Consider the following 24,718-nt stretch of genomic DNA (forward strand, 5'->3'; position numbering starts at 1 on the left):
AACGACAGCACACAGACGGACGAGATTACCGCGTCAGGGTGGGGAGTTACTGCACTAGGTCACTCTGATACAATATTAGGGTTCTGACACTCCTCCACCCCGCCACTTTCCTGAGAATCCATAAACTGTGCTGCTAAGCTTATAGAGAACACGGCACGGAGAGCCAGGTTACTATGGGTCACATTGTGCTTGCGCTTTCAGTTCAGAGAGCTCTGTTGCTCTGTGCAGTTTATAAACAGTGCATGCCTCGCAGCTTGCCTTCTAGATAATGCTGTACTGTATGCTCTTCGTTCTTATGTATTTGAGTTTTTGTTTATTGTAGTGACCAATAATTGTATAATGTCTGTCTTCACTCTGGATAAGGGTGCCACGTAAATACTTTATTATTGTTATTATTATCATTATTATTATTATTAACTGATGTTTGGGTGTAGCTGGGTACCTGTATTAATCCAGCATTTTATACAATATACCTATAAGGAACAGAATATTCACCTGTCAGAGCATAACCAAGAAAATCAAAGAGCAAGTTTTAATGAAAAATCTAAAAACATGTATCAATAAGAACATGAAACCATAACTAAAAAGAAGAAATATATAAATTGTAGGAATCTTGAGTTGTGTTGCTCACAGTGGCTGGCATATGCGTGCACACAGAAACACACTTGCACCCTCCCTCATCTCACTGTCACACCCCAACACACATACACACACAAACACACACACACATACACACAATACATTCACAAACACACATACACACCTACACAGTACACACAATACATTCACACACACACACACAAACACACAATACATTCACAAACACACACACATACACACAATACATTCACAAACACATACATACATACATACAATACATTCACACACACACACACACACACAATACATTCACAAACACACACACACACAATACATTCACAAACACACCCACACAATACATGCACAAACACATTCACTCTCTCACTTTCACTTTCTCTGACACAGATTTACACATAGCCACATCCAAAAAATGCACACAACACCCCCTCGTGTCTCTCTCTCACACACACACTCTCTCTCTCACACACTCTCTCTCACTCACACACACACACACACACACTCACACACACACACACACACACGCACACACACACAGCTCGCCCCTCATTGTCAGCAGTACTAATACAGCCCAGTGATTTTCCCTGCTCTGCCCCTCCATGGGCTTGCAGCATTGACGTCAGAAGCTCTCAGATAAAAAGACAAAGACCCTGGAGCTCTGTGCAACTTATGCAGTGGGAACAGGGAACAGAACCTCCTCACATCTCCACTGCACACTGTTTCTGTAATGGAGGAGCAAATAAAATGAAAAAACCTTTTTCATTCCACATTTTAACAAAATGAAGAATACACCCGAGCCAAGGGGGAGAAGGGAGGGGGGGGCTTGGGAACTGCAGACAATGACTACCGCTGATAACAAACATCAGACAAACCCTTTAAAGAGACACAATTTTCCCTCTGCAACCTTGAAACAAAGCATAATTAAAATCCATTATTTCCACATCTGGAAAAAATACTGAAGACCAAACGTAGCTGCCTTTCAATGAGCAACAGGGTGCATATTTTGAGCCCGCGGAACGTACCCGCGTGCGTCAGAAGTGGAAGGGAGAGAGAGGCAGGCTACGCGGCCATGTTACCTGCGCCCGGGCGACTCCGTCAGCACGACAAGGTCGTTCTGCAGAAGAGCGTCGCAGTACCTGGGCACAGGTAGACCCCTGCCGCTTCTCTCCGCTCCAGTTCCCTCTCTAATACACAGCTCCACGTTTCCCTGCAGTCAGCAACTTCACCCATTTTTAAATCAAAAAAGCTCCTCTATTCTACGGCATTTCCGAGAAAGGTCATTCAAAAATATATATATTTTAACACATCAGAACAGCTAACCTGCACCAGTGGTATGCCGGCTCAGTACTGCACAAAGACAACCTTAGCGAATATAATGGAACTCTATTTTGCGAGTTTCTGTTCGAAGGCATCATTTTTTATATGCAAGCTTGTAAATGAGCAGGGACGGAGCTCACAGAGCAGTTCCCCTGTGAGTCAAGCCTTCAATATTTCAGTTCCGACTGCAGCGGGGAGTCCTACAAGGTAATGCGTAATTACCCGTGCTGCCTCCCAGGGAGAAAGGGTATCGGATGGCAGGGTTTTCCCGAGCTGCGGACTCCGGAGTGAAAAGGATTAATGGACTGGCAGCACCGGCTCTGAACAGTAGTTTTCTCCGCTTCCCCCAAAAATGCAATGCGATATGGAACATATAGAACAGCATTTTCAGCTGAAAAGCAGAGCGGACAGCCTGCCTTCCTCTGGCCGTTTTTGCACAGAAAATGTTGGGGAGAGGAAACCGAAGGCCCAAGCATGCAGGGCGGCCTGTAGCGTAGTGGTGAAGGTAAATGACTGGGACACGCAAGGTCGGTGGTTCTAATCCCCGGTGTAGCCACAATAAGATCCACACAGCCGTTGGGCCCTTGAGCAAGGCCCTTAATCCTGCATTGCTCCAGGGGAGGATTGACTGCTTAGTCTAATCAACTGTACGTCGCTCTGGATAAGAGCATCTGCCAAATGTAATGTAATGTAATGTAACGGGAGACTTAGTTTGCTACGGACCGCGGCGAAACACGTGTAAACAGCCATCACGGTCACGTTTGTTCAACCGCATTAAAATTCAGTACAAACCAGTTGTGGTTGCTAGGACATACAAGAACGTAGGGACACAGACAAAGACCAGTCAGCCCATCCCGGCTGGGTCGTTTTTGCCTGCTGTACTGGCAGCATCTAGCGCCGTCTAGATCCTCATCTACAGCCTAATAATGTTACTGCAGAGCTGTGGCAATAGGTTTTCTGATATGTAAAACGATAAAAGAGTAATATCGCCAGGACGGACAAGAGGTACATGAGCTCAGAGTAAGTCCTGACATGTAATTACCTCACTCATTAGAGTGACTGCGTAACCCAACCCATAAGCAGTCATTATGGAGTCTCTCTCCCCGTGCATGCCATTATCTTCCTCAGAGGAAGCACAGGGACGTAGGCACCGTGGATCTGTTTGGATCGAGAGCATCGTGGCGACTGGATGTGGGGTCCACCGTATCCCACAGAAGCCCATGTTATACCTGTAATGTGCACGCGTTTCGGCTGCCAATGACCAGTGCTACATCCTAAACTTCACTGGAGCTGGCACAGGAAACAGTCAGGGAGAAGGAGTGCTACAGTACTCTACAGTGTAGTGTACTCAACTCTATGCAGTTTTTAAATGAGTGCTTTTGTGTCCTTTAATTGCAAATTCACCAATGTTTCGTGTTTCGTCCCAGTGTTATGCTCTGGAAATATTGTCATCATCAGTCCTGTCAGTAAAGAATGACTGAACTGAACTGTAAGGAGTAGGAGGACAGGAAAAGAAAGAATACGGGGAAGGCAGCTAAAGAGAGAAAGAAAAACAAGAGAGGAGAGAGAGGGGAAGAGCAAGGAAAGAGAGAAAGAAAGAGGGAGGAAGAAAAACAAGGGGAGAGGGAAAGAAAGCGCAAGGAAAAACAGAGAGAGAGGGAGAGAGAGGGAGAGAGAGAGGGACAGGGTATGTCCATGCTGCAGAGAAGGGAGCTGCAGAGACACATCTAAGCGGTTGGAAAAAAAAGGGATGAAAAAAGAGCGGGCGGGGGGGGGGGGATCTGCGTCAGAGCTCCAGCCAATGCAGTCAGAGAAGGGGCGGGGCCTCCGCTGCAGACTCTGCTCCTGCCACTGCCTGGGCCTCCTGTGGAGTACGTCAGAGAGCTGGCACGAATTACGCCTGCCTCAACCCTTTCAGACGCGCCTCTGCCTCCCCCCGTCTCTCTCTCTCTCTCTCTCTCTCTCTCTCGCTCTCTGTCTCCCCCCGCTTCTTTACCTCCTGTCGCTACAGCTCGTGAGCCACCCCCCACCTCTGCTGATGCAACCAATCGACAAGCCCCTCTGATCAATGACCTTAGTAAAGCTAATGAAACTAAGACAGGGCTTTGCAGCAGATTGGGTCTATTAGGAGGGTCGACTCTCAAACTGCCTGGGAACTGGACAAATTAGGGCGGGTGGGGGAGAGAGGTGGCGGGGGGGGGGCTTCTTTTTTCAACAACGGGCACAGAAATATGACAATGAGGGGCATGAAAGTGAGAAAGGAAAGGATCATTTACAGATTTCCCAAATTTGTTTGCGCGTGTGCATTTAAAATGAAATTCCACACGGCATCATCAATGCAGATGCCCTATTTTTAACAACAATAACACCACAACTCTGCAGCTAGAAGCCGCTTGCCGTTCACCCATCACTGGCGTAATGCAGAACTGTTGCAACAATGCAAGTGCTCACACAATGCCTTGCAAATCATGAACTGTCAGAGATAATCAACAGGATATCAGAACACTGCTCAGAACCGCAGTGGGGTCGCGTCTGTTTCTCTTTCATTTTCACAGCCACTGTCCCCTTCTGCAAAGCAGTCTAATTTCCCTCAAATCTCATTTTCAATAAATCTAAAACGAGGCTCAAATTCAAGGCCCTATCCGCTCACCAAATAATGGCATAAAAAGCAATCTGATTGGCTCATTGTAAGGTAAATACATTTTTATGACAATTAGCAGGAAACTGTTTCGGTTTGAGGTCAGATGAGAAGCGAGGTGCAGTGTTTGGTTTTCCGCAAACCAGTATCCCCTCTATTCACGCTGTAGTGCTCTCTCTCTCTGTTTCTCACTGCTCTCTATCACACAAACGCACATGCGCAAGCATGTACGCACACATACACAACACACACACAGACTTTTTCCTCACTCTCCTACAACTAGGGTAACCATACGCAAATAGTCCAAATCCGGGACAAATGGTAAGATTTTGCAGGATATATTGCAGATTTTGCAGGATATATTGCAGAATGATAATTTCCATTATGTACTGGTTACCAACACAAAGATGTAGGCTAATTCGTAAATAACCTTTTTTTTAAACACACTGGCAAACTTTTTACAAAAATACACATTTTTGAAGTACCGTGCAATCAATAAGATTTTTCAAGATAACCCACCAAATATAAAACTGGCGTATAGACGTTTCTATGAATAATAGTGCCAATAAACTAGACAACTTAAACTAGTTAAGAGAAACAACAGTAAATGCACAGTATTTATTAATCACAGTATTTATTAAAGTAAGTGTCTTTCTAACTTCATCGATTCTTCTCCATATTCAATCACTCACTCACTCTCTCTCCCTCACACACATTAACACACTCTCCTTCTACCTCTCTAACCCTCTTCCGCCACTCAAATTCACACACACCCTCTCCTCCCATGTCTTACACTCACACACTCTCCCTCTCCCGGTGGGGAAAAGAGCAGGGCGCATCATTGTAGCAGCAGGCCCCACCAGTTCAGCCACAAGCAGCACATAAAGCACGATCAGGACTTCAAACAAACTAAACAGGGACACTTCACAGTGTATTTATCACAAATCCAAATGACACCAGAAACACACCGCTTATTTCTGCTTGATGTTACTGCCTCCTTCATATCTACACATGTTTATGCAGCATCTTTTTAAATATTTCCTCAAAGTAAGCACTTTACATTTTCTCGGTTATATATCACATCGACTTTTTGCAATATCATGGGAGCCAGGCAGATGTATCATGCCTGCGCTCTGCAGTAAGCCTTCTTGGAGGCATGCTCATGCTAAGTGTGAGATTTTACGATGCCAGAGCCAGCGGGACGTCAGGGAACCGGCAGGAACCAGTCGCAATTCATCTTCCACGACGTCATGCCTGTCGACGGGCTGCGTCCATCAGGCGACGCGGGACTGTGACCTCACTGCCGTGACCTTGTGCATTGGCCGGGCGTGGTCAGGAGAAACCATTACTGACGCAACCGCTCACCATTTTATCACTTCCCCACCGAGATCCGCTCTCCCACAACACACAAAGACAATCAGGATGCTCACTATGAGTTTAGCAATAGATAATGCCTCACAGGTTTTTCATCCGGATCAGCATAGCATATTGTCAACTGTGAACACTTGGCGCTACGATGGCCCTTTCATCTCTGAACCAATCAAACCATTTTGTGCGCCACGGCCAAGCCCAGTAATTGGTTCAGACCGCCAGAGCATATGGTCAATCCTCATTCCTAAAATCACAAAATAACACTCATCTCATTAGACAATGTTGATCCGGTAGATAAGCAAGCGCACTATAGTAGTCACCTTGGACAACAAGGGCCTTGTATGTCAAGTCAGTACACCCAGATGATTCCATCCATTATTGATCCTGGGTTAGAAACAAACTCTTACGGAAAATGGATGCAATTTTTATTTTGTGTGATTGAGATGATCATTAATCACTGATGTTGACGTGAGTGAAAAACCTTACAAGACAAAATGAAAGGGCACATATGGATATATTAATGTAATGTAACTCCTACTCCTCTCCCTGATTATGGCAGTCTAGTGAGGGTATTTACTCATTATTTATTCATTGTTAATTACGTATATACCTCGCAAAAAATATATGAATTTTGGGGAGACAATGTGGAGTAGCTGGTCAGGTAGCTTCAACCCATCTGTGAATAACCACAGCCATCATTAACCCTCTCCGCTTAACCCTGGTCTGAAGCGGGGGAACAAACACACAAGGGCAGACTGTGTGCCATTCTTTAAAATATATATCTACAAAAATATCTACATCTTAAATCTATCAATCATAAAAAACATTAGACATTTAGTTTCAGGGCCATCTGAAATGCTCAACATTTGCCGTTGGTTTTCATTTGAGTTTAAAACGAGTGAAGACTGCAGGTTATCTTGCCATGGACTCAGGTGTGCTCTGTGTGTTCAGGCCAGTTCAGCCCTGCTCCAGCTGCAGTAAAGTACGCATGTGAAACGCACGGAGGCTTAAGAGCCTCTCAGCGCTGTCTTCCAAAGGGCTACCATCTGGGCCGCATAAATCGGATTACGTTGTTAGCCGGCTAACTTTCATAAATATTTTCAGTATCCCAAGTTTTTGTAGTTTGTTTTATTTTTGCTTTTGCCGCCCAAACTTTCCAAATATTGCCACTTAATGTTTTAACCGGCCTTGTGAAATCTTCCTGGACATACAGTGCCGTGAAAAGGTATTTTCCCCCTTCCTGATTTCCTATATTATTGCATATTTGTCACACTGATTAGTTGTGAATCTTTAGATGAAATGTAATATTAGCAAAGGCGCCCAGACTAAACACAAAATGCATTTTTAAAATTACCATCTCATTTATTTAATGAAAAAAGCTATCAAACACCCAAATAACCCCTGTGAAAAAAATAAATTCCCCTAAAACTTAATAACTTGTTGCACCACCTTTAGCCTCAAGAATTGCAACCAAACCCTTCCTGTAATTTGATATCAGTCTTTCACATTGCTGTGGACAAGTTTAGCCCTCAGGTATTTGCAGAACTGCTTTAATCCAGACAAATTGGTAGAACTGCTCTTTTTAGGTCCTGTTGCAGCATCTCAAACAGTTAATAACATAATAACTCTCTCACATGGCCTGCATGTGGGGGGTTGCATCTGGAGTGGTGGAACCACAAAAGGTTGTTTGATTGTTGATGTTTGGAAATTTAAAATTGATGTTGATGTTTTGATTTTTAAAATGAGCTTCCACCTTCATTCAAGTAATTCTTTCTGACATCTCAGTGCCATCTAGTGCTAAATAAGACAAAGGAGAAAGGAGATTTGGGAACGCTTGGTGAAGGATCCAAAACACAAGGACCGCAAGGTCTTGGTAGATGAACAGCTTCTGTTGATACAGATTCCACAGGTACTATACATATGTGTTATGCATTCATCATATAAAGCTGGAGTTAAAATGCTGGCACCTGGTTGCGTCTTAGAGTTCCTGGCTCTACCGCAGAATTTGTGCGGCTTAACTGTTCCTGTAAACCCCGTATCCTCTTCAATGTACTGGCAAGATCTGTGCGAACTTTCCCTCAGAATATAATTGCATGCATGCATATCTACTTCGTGCCGCTAGTCGGCAGTGTTCCACAAGACAGAAAAAATGAGATATACAGTATATGCTAAACGCATTCGTGTTTTTATTCTTTTATTTAACGCAACACATGAACATGAAATGTCAATAGTGCGTAAGATGCCAACGTATATGCATAAAAATGTTAAAGAACACAACTACAGAACAACAGAACAATAAGGCTAATAAATCTAAATGTTACTGCATTCGAATATATAATGTATAATTTCATAAAAACGTATTGACTGAATGTATCGAAAGTATTTCAAGTACATATGATCCAAATTAAAAGCACGTACACTACATTCCGCAATCAACGTATTATTATGAGAACAGGCCTAATCTCTACAATATTTTAATTGCTTGTATTATGTTTTTCTCTTCGTTTGCAACCGCTCTCAAATAAATATGAATGAGGTGTCAAACCGCCGTCGCCAGTGTCCTTTCGCTAACCGAGTCTGGACTACTATTGACTTCACGAACACAGAACGAACTGTTCAGATCAGGCGCGCTGGCGCCGTCGTTCGAGCCAACTGTGTGACGTCAACAGTGTGGCAGCTACGGTCGCAATCTGTCTCAGTGCCACGGGCGCGTCCCCAGAAGCACGAGACACACTGCACTGCTGCACGTCTTCAACGCCCACGTCAAACATTACGAGAAAAACGTTGATCCGTCTATTCGTCAACATGACATTAATGTAAAAAAGATGCAGAATTGTTTTATTGCACACCACAAGCAGTACATTCAACCAAAGTGTATGCATTGTGTAGCATTTCTTCAAACTAGAAGTCGTGGAAGGAAAGGAACATGATAACTTTAAATTAGAACTACACTCCATCGATTTAAAGGCATAAGACATACGTATAATAAATGCGTAATTATTTGCCAGTAATTTTATAACAGGTTCGGAGCTGTGATAACCGTACATTTACAACTGTATTTGCAGCCAATGCAAATAAGGATTGATTAAAATTATGATTTCCTCATATAAAAAAGAAAATTCAGTGTACAGTGTTCACATTTAATTTCTATTTTTGTGCTCACTTTGCCCCATAAAGACCTATGTTTTCTTATGATTGCTTAATCACAAATGAGTCATAATGTTTCAACAAATCCAACCATGTAATACACTGCATATTCTCTGAGGTGGATTAGCTAACACAGGCTTCTAACAGGCCTAGTTCACCGATAACAGCATGGTGTCAATCCACAGCCATGCAAATGTGCCTTTGAGACCAAGGCTGTCTTAGTATAGCCATAAAATTGTCAAACTATTAGTCAGTGTCTGCCCCTCCTCCCGGTCATGTTTGCTTCCCTGGTAGTGGTTGGAAGACTTCATTTTATTAAGCACGGCTAGCAAATGTCTGTGCATTCAATTTGTACAGCCACTAGCGAGCACAATGTATTCTTTGACCATGGCTACTTGCATTGTTCTCACAAGCTGCAAAAGAAGTTGGGAGATATCCCAGAACCCATGTGTTGAAGAGGCAATGCATAAAAGAAAACTCATTTATAAACAGAGTTGAACTTAAGCAATCATTGGCTTTGTTTGTGTTGACGCACATGGAATATTTGTAATATCTAATTACATCTGTAATGCAACAGCCGAAATTCCTATCCTTCCTTATTCTGGAAACTGACATATTTAGGAAGCCCTAGGATCCCAGTTCCCAGTCTTAAATCGTGTGTGTGTGTGTGCGTGCATGTGTGTGGGTGTGTGTGAGAGAGGGAATGAGAGGGAGTGAGTGTGTGTGTGTGTGTGAGAGATAGAGAATGAGAGAGTGTGAGAATATGTGTGTGTGTGGGTGTGTCTGTGAGAGAGAGAATGAGAGTGAGTGCGCGTGTGTGTCAGAGAGCTCTTTAGTGAAACTTGGAGAGTTTCTCTAATCCATAGTTCCAGCCCCTACTTCAGTAACTAGACAATGAACCTTTTGTGGCCCAGATAAGAATCTGGATAACCACCTTTCCACGGCTTCCCTCTGACTACGATACTGTACCATTTATATGATCAGTCTGATGAAAAGCCATAACCCTCCCAAGCCATAACCCTCCCAAGCCACCACAACCACATTTACATCAATGGAGGAAGAAAATACACCGGCAGTCATGTCACAGTTGCTGATAAGGCCTACTGGTTGTGTTTGGTGTGCGTACGTGCACCTGTGTGTGATTAATATAAAGACATTTGCAGTATAACATTTTTTCTGTAATACCTGTGCAGAATGCACTGTGCCCTACAAAACTATTCACAATCTCTTTTTTTAAATGTGATTTGAAAATGTGGAACATATTCTACTTTATTACTGATTTAATGGAATAAACCAAAATAAACCAATTCTAAAATTTTATTTCTGAAAAAGAAATGTGCTACTGGACTGCCCTTTTTGAAAGCACACATTTATATACCAGTTTCTGAAGATTTGAGATGACAATTTCAAAACAGTAATTTTGCAGCCATTTAACCCATTAGTTAATTTCAAGGTATTCTTGAGATCATTGTCTTGCTGAAAGATACATTTACAGCTATATTTGAGATTGCTGGCAGTGGGAACCAAATTCTTGCCCAAAATGTCTTGGTACTTGCCAGATTCCACTGACTTTAACATGACTCGTAGATGTAGATGCAAAACAACCCAACAACATCAAAATATATAAAAATAAGATCCACCACCATATTTTAGCATAGTTATGATGTTATATTTCAGCATAATTATCCTTCTGACACCAAACATGCTGCTAGTGTTGTGGCCAAAAAGCTTGATTTTGCTCTCATCTCACCCAACATCCACAGCTCCAAAGCCAGTTAACAAACAATAGATGCTAACTTTGTCAATGACCCTCAACAGAGGCTTTGTATGGCAACCCTTCCAAAGGGCTAAGGCATCTCATGGCAGACTTGGAGAATGTGTCTCCCCAAGGTGCTACCAGATTTGTAGATATCCAAAGGTGGCCCCTGAATTTGTCTCCCCAACCATCTACCTCATTGGTTGTGGTGGCAAGATGCCCTCATGTCTTCTACCCTCCAAGTTCACCACTGTTCCAGTGATTTTTAAACTCCTAGTTATTGACCTAATCGTCAAAAGTTGTAGGTTTATTCTTCTCCTGACTTGAAAATCTCAACAACCTTTTGCCTGGTTTTTTATAGTTTCCCAAGTTTGTGATTAGTATGTAAAGTAGTGTATTAATGCAGGTTTGTATTTGTTTGACTTTACTTCAGATAATTATTAGCAGTGTGAAGGAATGTGACAATATAACTTTTTTGAGAGAGAATTTTGAGCATACAGTATAACTCATTACCAGCCCTCTTTATTTTATACAGCAGTCTTTTCTCTTCTTTATCAGGGGTGTGAATAATTTTGGAGTGTACTGTAAATCACAAAAAGTTGTCTTCTGGGCCCTGAAACCACAACCTTCTATTTCAGACTTCAGGTTAAGACTCAAGTTTCCTGAGTGCACTCTATCAGACAAAATTCTGAAAACAGTATTGTTTTTGTGAAAATAGGAAAACTACTCGAATGAGAAAGTAAAAATACAAAGGCCTCATTCACAGAAGTTATGCATTGTAATTCACTGCATTTCTCAATGTCAGTTTTCTGCTTTTCAAGCTCATGTGGGGCATGTTCTGCTTTCATGATTATACAATAATTGCTTTGTTTCATTGCTGATGTTGAATTTAAACCATATCTCTGAAAATAGCTGAAGGTAAGCAAGCTCGACTTTGTTTCTTGATGATCTTTCTTTCTTGGGAAATACAAACAGGAAGTGGTGTTAGCTGGGCAGTAAGAATGTAGGGCAGCCTGTGGCATAGTGGTTAAGGTAAATGACACGGGACCCGCAACGGCGCTGGTTCGATCCCCAGTGTAGCCACAATAAGATCCGCATAGCCGTTGGGCCCTTGAGCAAGGCCCTTAACCCAGTATTACTCCAGGTGGATTGTCTCCTGCTTAGTCAAAGATCAACTGTAAGTCGCTCTGGATAAGAGCATTTGCCAAATGCCATTAATGTAATGTAATGTAATGTAATGGATGGTCTTGCCCCTGGACCAAGCAAAAAAAAAGGAAGGAATACAGACATCGTGCTGTAGTAGATTATGCTTTTCGGAGCTTTAAATCAGTGATTTTCACCTATATCACCTGACTTTCTGCAGCCATTCCTGATCCATTGCCTTATCAGTTCATAATGCATTCATGAATGCATTCCAACACCCACTTCCAGTGGTATGGTGGGTGACAAAATGGTCGCCAGGCTGTACCAGATGAGAGCTACACATCAGAGATCAGTATATACACTCAGCGAGCACTTTATCAGGAACATTTTTACTTTATTACACCTACTTATTCATGCGATTATCTAATTAGCAATTTGTGTGGCAGCAGTGGAATGCATAAAATCATGTAGATACGGGTCAGGAGCTTCAGGTAATGTTCACATCAACCATTAGAATGGGGCAAAAAATGTGATCTAAGTGACTTTGAGCATGGAATGATTGTTGGTGGCAGACAGGGTGGTTTGAGTATCTCAGAAACTGCTGATCTCCTGGGATTTTCATGGACACTAGTCTCTAAAGTTTGCAGAGAATGGTGCCAAAAATAATAATAATAATCCAGTGAGCAGCAGTTCTGTAGACAGAAATGCCTTGTTAATGAGAGTCAAAGAAAACAGGCCAGACTGGTTAAAGCTGACAGGAAGGTGACAATAACATAAATAACTACACATTACAACAGTGGTATGCAGAAGAGCAACTCTGAACACACAATGCATCATAACTCTAAGTGGATAAGCTGCAGCAGTAGAAGTAAACAAAAAAAAAAGTCTAATAAATACCTAATAAAGAGCTTGGTGAGTGTACTCTGCCTTTTAGTAAAGTTCTACAGGTATGAAAGGAACCTTATACAGCACAAATGCAATTGTTTATTTATTATTCTATTCTATGTACTTGCTACACTTGTTAATCGCTGAGTTAAGAGGAGAGGGGGGGGCATGTTGTGGAAGAGGGGCATCATGCTGTGCAATATCCATGATAACAGATGTCCCACTCCGCAGGCAGGAAGTGCCCGGTTCCCTTCTCGTACGAGCCAAAGGGAGATTCTCACATGGGCTATGGCCAAAAAAAAAAGTGGGCCGGGGCACAAGGTTCTGGCCCGCATCAAGCTTCTCCGCATGGTCTCCATCACTACCTTGGGAGACACACGATGCAGTCCACCCCAGAAAGCAATTCTCTATTCTACAATAGAGTTACACTGTGTTCTCTCAAGGGCTCGAACAACAGTGAGGTCATTCCTGTTCAAATTGATCACATAAGCAACGTTTTTTTTTTGCTTTCCTCCGGATTCAAATTTTTTTTTTCTTTAAATAAAGTTGCCACCCAACATGGTGCTGAGCATGTCCAATGCCCACCCGAATTTTGACTGGCCAATCATCAGCAGCCACAGCCGAGTTCATGTGCAAACCCCACTCCAAGTTTGGGAGAGTGTAGACATTCACAAGTGAAAATTCTTGATATATACAGATTTCGCTGGGACCCTTATGAGAGAAGCCATTCTGCCTAGATTCAACCCAATAAATAGAAGACATATTTGGGATAGTATTGGTAGTATAGTGCTGGCCCTAAAAGGGTGGCAGTGTTGTATAAAGTTATAAACGGTGTTTTTAAATCAAAGGATGAGGGTTTGATTCCAAGCTGTGGTGCTGCAGTTGCAGGCCTAAACCAGGTTCAGGCCCGGAATGGGTCCAGTAAAATATGCAGATGAACACATGGATTGTGGGTAAAAATGTAATCTCCACAAGTCACTCTGGATAAGACCATCTATGACATGCTGAACTGTAAATGTGTCAGTACTGTCACACAAAACCATGGGTCAAAATAAGCACTGCACACCAAGACTCCAAAATCAAAAGTCAGGTTCCTTCTGCATCCATGTTGCTCATTTGATAGAAACATTACCTGTTATAATGATAACCTATGACATGATAACCTATGGCCCTGTTATTTTTTTTTATGAAGGTCTGGTAGGAGATTTCTGTAGGTGTGGAAACAACTGAAAGCGTCTCACCTTGGAAAAGGAGGTACATTTATTGGGTCCATTTCTGCTATTCGTTATGAAACCAGTGTCAAATGGTAGTAATTTGATACAAATTTAGGAGTTTGAGCAAACTCGCTCTCATCTTGAATCAACCCTTAATAGAGAAATAAAACCTGACCATACCATGTCTAAGGGGCTTTTACACATGCTTCAGATCTGCAGAATGCACCTGAAATGCATATCTCCAAAACATCTGAATTCAAAAGCACTCAATTTGTCCTTTCATTTGGGTGTCACCCACTCCCAGTATTGCTATAAGCACTGCCACCTCTTCAGCTCTCCCAAGTCATTTTCATATGTGAATTCTCCCCCAGTTATTACTGCAGTAAATACTCAGCAAAACATTAGCCGACTCTGGAGAAGTCCCTGCTATGTCCCATGGCATCAAGCCAAAGTGGCGTGATCCATGGCACATATTATGGTCATGCTTCTTCAATTTACTTAAACAAGACACAGTGAGCCCTGGAAAGCTCAAGAAGGCTGTATGTGAAAGCACCCAGAATCACCCCCGAGACAACTCTCCAAAGACGCATGTTTTGGGGATCAGAAGCTGGCATGCTCTTGATATTATTTAATAATAATTAAGTCATATTAACTCCTTGTGGAGTTGCAAAACTGCCTACCTGTCTCTTGCAATCCACTTGGAAAAAAACAATAGTTTTATGTCCTAAAGTTCTCATTGATTAGGCCTCAACATCAGAATTATTTCCCTAATTTCACAGAGGGTATTAATTAAATATGAGTTAAAAATCACACCATACATTTTAAAATAGTTGCCCTTTTTGTTTAGATAATATCGAAAAATGATTCAATAAATAAACATACCTTCCTTTAGTTCCATCCTTGAATATGCTATACAGAAACAGTCTGGCTTCTGTGGGGATGTGTGTGTGTGTGTGTGTGTGTGTGTTTGTGTGTGGGTGTGTGTTTGTGGGTGTGCGCGTACGAACTGGAAAAAAGGTCTTCAAGTGTCAAAGACTACACATGGGATGACGTAATTAAAGTACAGCTTTGTATTGTAGAATAAAGGTGGGAAATTAGTTTAAATTTAGTGAAACGTGGCTGTCATTTCGATATAGGCTACTTAGCTCTTTTCCTGTCGGCCTGGGTTAAGCAAAATATAATAAATTACGTCATCACTTTCCATAGGAATTCGTAACTTTTGCATTGTCTAGAATATGCATCTTCATGGATAACGCCAATGTCTGAAAATCTGAGACATGAAACGTGTTGCATTTATGCCCGATTAAACACATATACTCTCGTGACCTTAGAATGATCCAAAACGCTTTGCTAGCTCTCGGAAACAGGCGCGTTTGAGACGGGCGCCCAGTTCTTACCTTGTTCACTGCAGCTCGTGCACGGAGAGCCCTCGGCGTTCGCGACGCCTCCTTCGTCTGCAGGAGTTTTGCGTTTCTTCCACATTTGATCCTTTCAATAGTAGCTATGCCTCTTCCTGCAGGTTTTGGCTCCAAGGCGGCTGCGAGAGGCGGTTGAAAACGAGACACTTTGAACTGATTGAGCAAGTGCATGCGAAAAGCAGAGGATAGTGAAGAAATCCGAACAAGCTTCGAGCCCATTAATTCAGACCTCTCCGCTCTATCTACTCCGCTTTTGTGTATTCCGCCAAACCAATGCGAGAAGAGAAAGTTGACAGGTGTGCGAATGCGCTGCCACTGCAGATGAAAAAAGAAGATGCTATCAAAATGTATCAACACAACAAATGATTTTGGTTTAGTTGTGTTTTTCAGGAGAAAACACAGCTTAAGGTTTTATTTGCTGTAGAGAATGAAAATATCGTTTCTGCGGTGATTTGCTGATCACGTGTGTCCGGGATTATACTGGACGGTGTTTTGCGAGAAAGTGTGCATCAAAGGCGACGTGTGGCTAAACTGTGGCATCCGTATCCACCAGTGCGAGCACAACGCTGCGTTCATTTGTTTAATTTTAATCGCCGGCTCTAGCATTGTGATGGTTGGCAATGAACCAACTAGAGCCCAACGCTCACACGCACAACAGATCTTCAATATAATTTCAAGATTCCACAGCGTTCAACAGGAAATATAATACCAGCAGAGAGGCTTTGAATGAATATGCGCCTCCCTACTGTTCCCCTACAAACTAGCAAACATTGCAGCCACAGAAGTGCAGCTTTTTCAACTGAAATGTGATAGAATGTTGGAACAGACACCAATAAACGTCTATATGACTGCTGCCGTGGCCACGTACAAGAGAAGCACCGGGTGGCAGATGTTGCTAACATCTGTGCAGTGGGAAAGGATCTTGTCTGATCTCTTATCACCCCGCTTGTACACAGAAGAGGACCAACACCTAAACGCGGGGAAATCGGAACACAGTACCTTCGCGTTCATATGGTAAAAACCATCAGTCCCCCGACGTGTTCCACTCGTCTTTGACTGCCTCTTCATAAAACTTCTTAATCCAGTTGCCAGGGAGACTCTGATCAACCGAACCGGCATGGTTCAGCATCGGTTTGAGGTACTTTGATTTTCACCACTGTATTCTCTAGTTTTTAATACCCTGAGCCTAAGGTTGGGTTTCTGGTGTGACGGCACCGTGTAACTTAGGAGTTTGCTGTAAACAGGGGGTCCAGCACTTGGGTAGCACTCGTGGCCAGGAGGAGGCGTTGACGTCAGTAGCTCTCTTCGCATACAGTGCCAAGGCTGCAATTCAGATGGACTCAAACGATAACCTCGCTTATCCTACGCAAGCAACCCGAGACTTTAAATTCTGCACCGCTCATATTCCCACACGCACTACCTCTCACACACGTATCTCTCGTCTTTTGTGGAGAAAAAGAAACGAAAGGTAAAGGCACATAATACTGTCCACAGATTGTTTCTTTTGACGCAAATCATTTGGTATTTCCCTAGTGGTTCTGTTAAAAGGGGAAGCAATCCAGAACCAAACATATGCTGTTTTACTTTTCCTTTATCACCTGCAGTCCGCTGCCAGTGTAAGAAAGATATATTTTTAGATTGTCATCGGTATCCTTGTCCATGAGATGAAGTATAGGATGTCCACTTGTATTTCTCGTTATATGGAATTTATAACAAATATCGAGGACGTTATTATTATCCGCAGTTCTTGCAATATCAAAAACATTACTTCTGAATGTCTGGAGCATGTCGTTTGCCCCAGTTTAATCTGAACACAGGTGGAAAGTGAATGCTAGTCCTGTCTTTTATATTACCAAAAAGAAACAAAAACATTGGTTGTTGGTTACGTTCTTCGAAAACTCATTTCTTCACTTCGGTGTTATTTTTTCAGCTGAAAATGTATCCCTCTGTCAGTAAACTAAGGATATATGGACCTGTTGAGCTATAAGTAATGAGAAAAAGACGAAGGCACTGTCTTCATTCAATTTTTGCATCTATCATAGGCAATGATAGGTGGTAGGATTGTTCTGGTCGGATTGTGGAGCGTATAGCGATCACTATAGGCTCTTTAATCACAAGTTTAAAGCATTGTTTTCTATTCTATGAAAAATCAAAATGTTGCACAAATATGCTACCTTTCTAATTTCTCATAAATAACGGATAACAACTATGACTCGATTCATTTCACATAACGTAATTATACTTCACATAACCTGGGCTGGGTATGTGAAACTAGGTGGATAGGTAATGTTAAAAGCATGGTTTTGCGGTTTAGTTTATATTGTGTGCTTGCAGCTTCCCCTCTGTGAACCCGTGCGGTTTTCATGCAGATACGTCTTTCTTCCTGGCAGTTTCATTTATGCCAATGACGCCCTCGGTGTTTTCTGTAGGCAAACACGCTCCTCGCGCTCGGATTTTTTTTTCTTTTTTTTTTTTTGCTCCCATTCACTGCAGCTCTTGACGTCAGAGTTGCTTGCGTCAATGCTCCCGCTTTGACAGAAGGAGCTTTTTTTCAATAGGAGCCTAATGGGATTATTACGGGGGGGAAATCAAGCCTTGGGGGCATTTTAGAGCTGGCACAAAACCGCATTTTTCTTTGTGCGTTCGAGTCTGTTTGTTGCGAGAATATGGACAGCCTGGGCTCTATATATTAAGTATTACAGACTCCTCTTTTTGTTTTATAAAGACGCTTTGGAAAACGGCATTTGTGAGAGAAATCCCGATGAGTTTGAAAACGTTTCTCTCCTCCTACTCGCACATCTCACACCTCATGAAATTCCAATGTATCTTCGTGGAATAAATCTAGCTCTATGCAATTGCAGACCGACGTAGACAGCACCACGCCCGGTGATTTCATGCCACGTTTGAAGTTCGAGAATAAACCATAGTCTGTACGTACAGACTGAAGCCTTTTTCGGATATATTTGTTCCATTTATGCGTTTTGTTTGCTAGTATAAAGAAAACTGGGCCTATTAACACATAGCTACATATATGCAGGTCGTATTACAAGACATTTATATGGCTGTGTCATTTAATCCTATAGCGGTAATTCGTGTTCTCTAATAATATTTATCATTCTAATTATAAAGTGCTGAACCTTAAGCCGTCCAAAATAGTACTGAATGCAGCACGCTGTTCAGTAACAACCAATGGTGTCTAGGGACCAGAGAGCCATTTTGTTTTCTGAATTTCTGACAGTTGCCATAGAAATACAATCGTCACATTTGTTTCTTCTTCTTCTTCTTCTTCTTCTTCTTCTTCTTCTTCTTCTTCTTCTTAGTAAGGAGCAGCTTCTATCAAAAGCACGGAGCTTAACCCCTTGGATTTAAAATAAATGAATGAATACAAAACTGAACATAGAAGGGTTTTGTTTTGCCCTTGGTAGACACGAGTCCCCCTGGATAAGGTTAAATTTGCAAGGCCTCGGTGTTGCCAAAGTTTCAGCCCTTATGACGTCAGTAGCGGTACCGCATCATACATGCCTTGCTTGTGCGCGCCAGGTTGCGTGCCTTCCATTCCGCAGCACCTCCTCCCACCCCACGAGGGAGCATGCATTATCCAGCTGCTCTACGCGCTGCTTGCACGTGAATTCGAATAGCTTAGTATTTTAGCATTTCTGCCTCCCTTTTAGAAATAAGATGCGGCATCTTGTAATAATGAGTGATTGCTGCACACTGGTAAATTCTCACCAGGTATGGGAAGTTCATCCACACACTAAACACCACCAAATATCATCAGCGGATAAGACAATAAGATTACGGTTTAATAAGTACATCCCGGATCACCAAGTATCAAGTCACAATAAGGGATTGCTAGACGTTAAGCCAGAAAGACCAGAGTAGATACAGACAAGGAAAAAATAACCCCACCCCCCCCCCCCCCCCCCCCACTCCAAGCTGTAGAATAATCCATCCTTGAACACAAGGCCAGTAGTCTTGAGATCACCATTATTTTCCACCAAACTTTTGTGTTTTCCCATTTCATCCACAGAATAAGATTCTCCTGACCTTGATGTGAAGGGCTTCATACGTTTTCTGCTGCACAGGAACTCCATCTCCTTCGCGCTCACACAAAGGCTCTGCAAAAGCCTCCATTTCCAGCTTGGACAGTGTGCTGTTACTGCTGTACTGTCTGCAATCCCTCAGCATGTCTGCTCACACCCTCAGCCAGACAACACAGTCTGCCTGCAGCAGAGAAGGAACAGGCATCCATTAGAGAACGAGTTCATCTCGTTCACATTGACTAGGTGTAAAAAGGAAAAGCAAAACACAGCCAATTCGGCTTCCGCATTTTTAAAGTGAAACATGTGGACCCTGAATACAGGCCGGCCTATGTTCTGCTGATTTTCATCTATTGTGACATATGGAGTAGTTTGTATATTTGTTTGGATAAACATAAAAAGCAGTGTAAAACCAAAACCAAATATGTGCTATCTTTCTGGCACTTTCTGGCTTTTTCCAAACAACATAGAGGAAAGGAAGGTCACTGGGATGAGGCCACAGAGCCATCAGTTCTCAGGTGGGTCATGGAAACCAGATGCCTTTCAGTAGTTTGTAGTGGCAGAATCCACAAAAAAATGGTTTATTAAATGTATACAGCTGGCTAGGTGAGTGAATATGCATGTATCCATCTTCTGTCATTAAATAAACCACTTAAAAGCTGGGCTTAAACCACTGATTTGCACACCAAAATCAATCCCACGCAACATCTTAATCCACAACCCAGAATTGGCAGATCAAGAGAGAAAAAGCTGGCAGTCTGGACACCAGAAAGGTAAAAACTGCCTGTAATGGAGTCATATTGAGGCCTGCTCTACTCAAGCCTTCAATAAGAGACTCAACCACACTGGTACAAATACATCTATTCTAAACAATAGGATCTTTGACAGCTGCTTGTGTGTGTGTGCTTACACACGTTTTTTTCTGTAGTTATTGCTGTAAGAATTCAAATGTGCCATTTGCATGGCTTGCGCCAGCTGCACATTACAATGGCCCAGACTTGTGACGTATGTGATTCACAAATAGGTTTTTGTGAAATTATGCCCCCTGCTGGAGACAAAAGGGACTTATTTTGTAATGGCCAACTATCGTCTCTAGCTTCCAGCAAATAACAAAAAAAAGACACGTTTCTAAGGGCAACCTCTGTTTACACCTTCTTACCCAACTACATGAAACAAAAGTGGCATCATGCCCCCCCCAGTAAATAAATAAATCATGTATAATTTCTAGTTCCTGACATTATGGACATTTTGATGAAACCGTGTTATTGACACAAATGTTATTGTACCTAATATATATATTGTATATTGTGTATACACAAATGCACTGCATTGAGATTAACAGAAAAGTCAAAGAGAAGTTAAAGTACATTTCTCAAACAGGACCAAACAGCCTATCCTGATTACACTTCCCCTTCTACAAAGAAGTAAAACACCCAAATTGTGTCAACAGCAATTATTTGTTGTCAAGTTTTGTAAATTGTGTACTAATATGTGGATGCCACGCCATCGTGTAATACTTGAGTTACATTTTACATTTTAGTCATTTGCCAGACGCTTTTAATCCAAAGCGATTTACAAGTTCATAGGTTCTTCCACAAGTTAAAGTAACACATCCATAACTAGTAAAATACACATGAAGTGCTGTTCTAAACATAGACATCATAAGTGCAATTCAAATTTATTATTTTTTTTTTTTGGGTTCGACAAGAGGGACAGGGATATCGGAAAGGGGGGGGGGGGATCAGGAGGTAGGACTGAGGTACAGTTTGAAAAGGTGTGTTTTTAGTCTGCATCGAAATAGGGGGAGGGGTTCTGCTGTCATTCCACCAGTCATTCCACCACTGAGGAACCAGAACCCAGAACGGAAAATAGGCGTGAACGTGCAGCTCGACCGCCAGGTGCTCGTAGTGAGGGAACCATAAGGCAGACCGGAGTGGTCTAGCTGGGGAGTAGGGAGTGATTAAGGATTGGATGTAAGGTGGGGCAGTCCCCTTAGCAGCCTGAAAAGCCAACACTAGGGCCTTGAATCAGATGCGTGCGGCAATAAGAAGCCAGTGGAGGCCAATGAGGAGTGGGGTGACATGAGCCGACCTGAGCTGACTGGTGATCAGTCGGGCTGCAGCATTCTGGACCAGCTGGAGGGGCTTGATGGCACAAGCTGGGAGACTGGCTAGGAGGGAGTTGCAGTAATCCAGGCGGGAAATGACGAGCGCCTGGACTAGGAGCTGGGTGGCTTTCTCCGTCAGGAGATGACGGATGCAGCGTATATTGTAGAGGAAGAACCTGCAGGTTCTGGCAGTGGAGGATACTTGTGGAGCCAGGGTGAGGTTGTTATCAAGAGTCACCCCAAGATTCTTTGCCGTATGGGAGGAGGAAACTACAAAGTCCTCAACAGTGAGTGAGAGGTCGATTGTCAGAGAGGACTTGGCAGGGATGTAGAGAAGCTCAGTCTTGGCCAGGTTAAGCTTCAGAGCTCAAAGTACATTTTAAGTTCTGGACAATAGCATCTGCAAAATTATTTACATGATATTTCAATGCAATCATATTTCTATTGGTTTTAAAATGTCTAAAGCCTTTTGCACATTTGAAAGAAAAGTACTGTACAAGTAAAGATGTTTATTAGTTGCTGTTTGTCTTCTTGGTATTTCCTCATTAATACACAATGCTTATAGTTTCTAGACACATTACTTGAATGTCTCTTACTTACACCGGGAATTTCTGAAAAATGTAATATTCCTAGATGCTGTTCTGCATTTTAATGCTGAAGACTGTGTCCACACCTTGAGAGGCTGTGCCCATTGGCTGTGGCACATGTGTAGCATTCTGGCCAGTAGATGGCAATAGTGAGCCTTTAAAAAAAGACCTTCCTAGAACTCAAAAAATAAAAAACACTCCATATTCATGCAATTTCTGGGTAAATACAGCTGCATGTTTAACATGTTGTTAACCACATAGACAAAATAGAGAGCAGAGGGGTCTATTCATGTGTGCATAATAAATACTATCAAAGTCACGCAGCTATTTACATGCACTATTTACAAGTTATCCAGGAATCCTTGTTTAAGGTTAATAAAGACATTTTCAGGGGTTGAAAGGTGCCTGGAGGAATCGGTTATGTCCCATAATAATAATAATTATTATTATTATTAGTATTATTATTATTATTATTATTATTATTATTATTATTCGTATTATTAGTATTATTATTATAATTTTACATAAATAGCAACAAAATCATTGCAAGCTCACATAAAAATACATCCCAGAAATCCGAGGCATCCCAGAAATAACAACTTCATTTAAAAAGTTTCTTCAAGCAACCCTAGGATCATTTTCAAACTAACCAAGTTTCAAATATGAACTGGTGACACTAAACTGGTGGAGGCAGGGTTCTTAAATTAACCTTAAGGTAAATTACGGAACCTATAGGGTTTTTAACCTTTATTTTTGAACAAGGTCTGGTTGCTTGCCGTTCACAAATCACTCAGTTGTATTTTACTTCAGAATTCACACTGGACTATCGTAGCATATCATCTCACATTTGAACGCATAGCTTCATATATTGTGATGTGCAATAGCTATCTGCAAACATTCTGTGGTGTAGCCTGTCATTTCAAGCAGAAAACCCAATCACTAGCGTTCAGACAGCATAGAGACAAGCTGCTTTTGGTAGACGAATGGGTCCATCACAACATAAAACTCTAAACTTGCGTTCACGGCCATCTGTAAGTGATCACCGGAAAATCATCGGATAACAAGCGAAGATCTTGCTGTACTCGGTTAACAGATATACACAGCGAACACAAGGCACAGGAGTTCATACACCACTGTTGATCGCTCAGCAATTAGGTGACAGGGCCTTGTAGCTGAGAGTTGCACAATACGGCACAACGATTCTAACTTGACTGCTAGCTGGCTGGTCTCACTCTGTATGCACAAGACCTTTTCATACTGACCCGGAGAAGAACGTCCACTTCATGGGGACTTTTCTGGGAATATGTACACAAAGCAGTGGAAAATCACTTTTTACGTATTTCATCATTAAAACATTGCTAATAGCAGACAATACCCATTCACACAGCCTTCAAGATCGAGTTCTAATTACTATTTCAATAAAGATATATCTTAAGGCGAGAATGCGTGGAAATGTGATTATTAATTCGTTGAAAATCGTCCTCATCACACGGATCTGTGAATTAAACGCGGTGACAGGCCGGTACTCAAAGGTTAATCACCACAGTTTCCGAGCAGACGCTGACCCGCGGGCTCCGGGTCTCGGCGGCTTTCTCTCTGCGATCTTAGCCGCTGTAGATGGATGTAATTCCTCACCTATGTGAGCAGAATTCTCTCATAAGAGCAAAGTACACAAAGCCGAGCTAGGCCAGTCGGCAACCACCATTAACCATCCAGGAAAAAAGTGCGGTGCCGCCGCAGAAATGTTACAAATGCAAAACAACAAACCTCAGATAGGACTGTAAACATTTGATTTAGCCTACCTGACCTGTGTTTAAAGTGGACCAAGCAAAGCCTATATTTCGTGGCCTTTTCCCACGAGTTTACAGCGCAGACGTGGTACAATTCTGACAAACGACTTTGAGTGAGGAAATAACACGATTCCCAGTTGATTCAAAACAAGTAAATAAACGCTGTTTCATTCTGTATATGTTTATATAAACGAGTGACAGCAATTGATACGTAACCTACACTCACCGAGCACTTCATTAGGAACATTGTAACTTTATTACACCTATTTATTCATGCGGTTATCTAATCAGCCAATTGTGTGGCAGCAGTGCAATGCATACAATCATGTAGATACGGGCCAGGAGCTTCAGTTAATGTTCACATCAACCATCAGAATGGGGGAATAAATGTGATCTAAGTGACGTTGACCATGGAATTATTGTTGATGGCAGACAGGGTGGTTTGAGTATCTCAGAATCTGCTGATCTGCTGGGATTTCCACGTACACTAGTCTCTAGAGTTTGCAAAGAATGATGCCAAAAACAAACAAAAATCCAGTGAGCAGCAGTTCTGCAGACAGATACGCCTTGTTAATGAGACAGAGGAGAATGGCCAGACTGGTCAAAGCTGACAGGAAGGGGACAGCAACGCAAATAACCACACATTGCAGAAGAGCATCTCTGACTAGCACATCATAACTCTTAAGT

At 42.2% G+C, this 24,718-nt stretch overlaps 1 protein-coding gene and 1 long non-coding RNA gene across 3 annotated transcripts in view; one reads left to right on the plus strand and one right to left on the minus strand.

Moving 5' to 3' along the window:
• pde10a (phosphodiesterase 10A) overlaps nt 1-16,724 on the minus strand; it is a 92,997-nt gene extending 76,273 nt beyond the window's left edge. Inside the window, exons 1-2 of one of the 2 annotated variants that reach the window (XM_061227856.1) lie at nt 16,507-16,724; nt 15,487-15,626 (exon numbers count right to left, since the gene is read on the minus strand). In XM_061227856.1, coding sequence (XP_061083840.1) covers nt 15,487-15,571 — 85 coding nt within the window. In that variant the 5' untranslated portion in view covers nt 15,572-15,626; nt 16,507-16,724. Of the gene's footprint in view, nt 1-15,486; nt 15,823-16,506 lie in introns of both variants that reach the window. The other variant, XM_061227857.1, reaches the window with a different exon arrangement.
• On the plus strand, nt 15,990-20,208 carry LOC133118112 (uncharacterized). Its single transcript, XR_009706364.1, has 2 exons — nt 15,990-16,645; nt 19,538-20,208. It is a non-coding gene; the product is annotated as an uncharacterized LOC133118112 (long non-coding RNA).
• Nucleotides 20,209-24,718: the final 4,510 nt, after the last annotated feature.

The sequence above is a fragment of the Conger conger genome, chromosome 18, assembly GCF_963514075.1.
Source record: "Conger conger chromosome 18, fConCon1.1, whole genome shotgun sequence".
NCBI classification, from domain to species: Eukaryota; Metazoa; Chordata; class Actinopteri; order Anguilliformes; family Congridae; genus Conger; species Conger conger.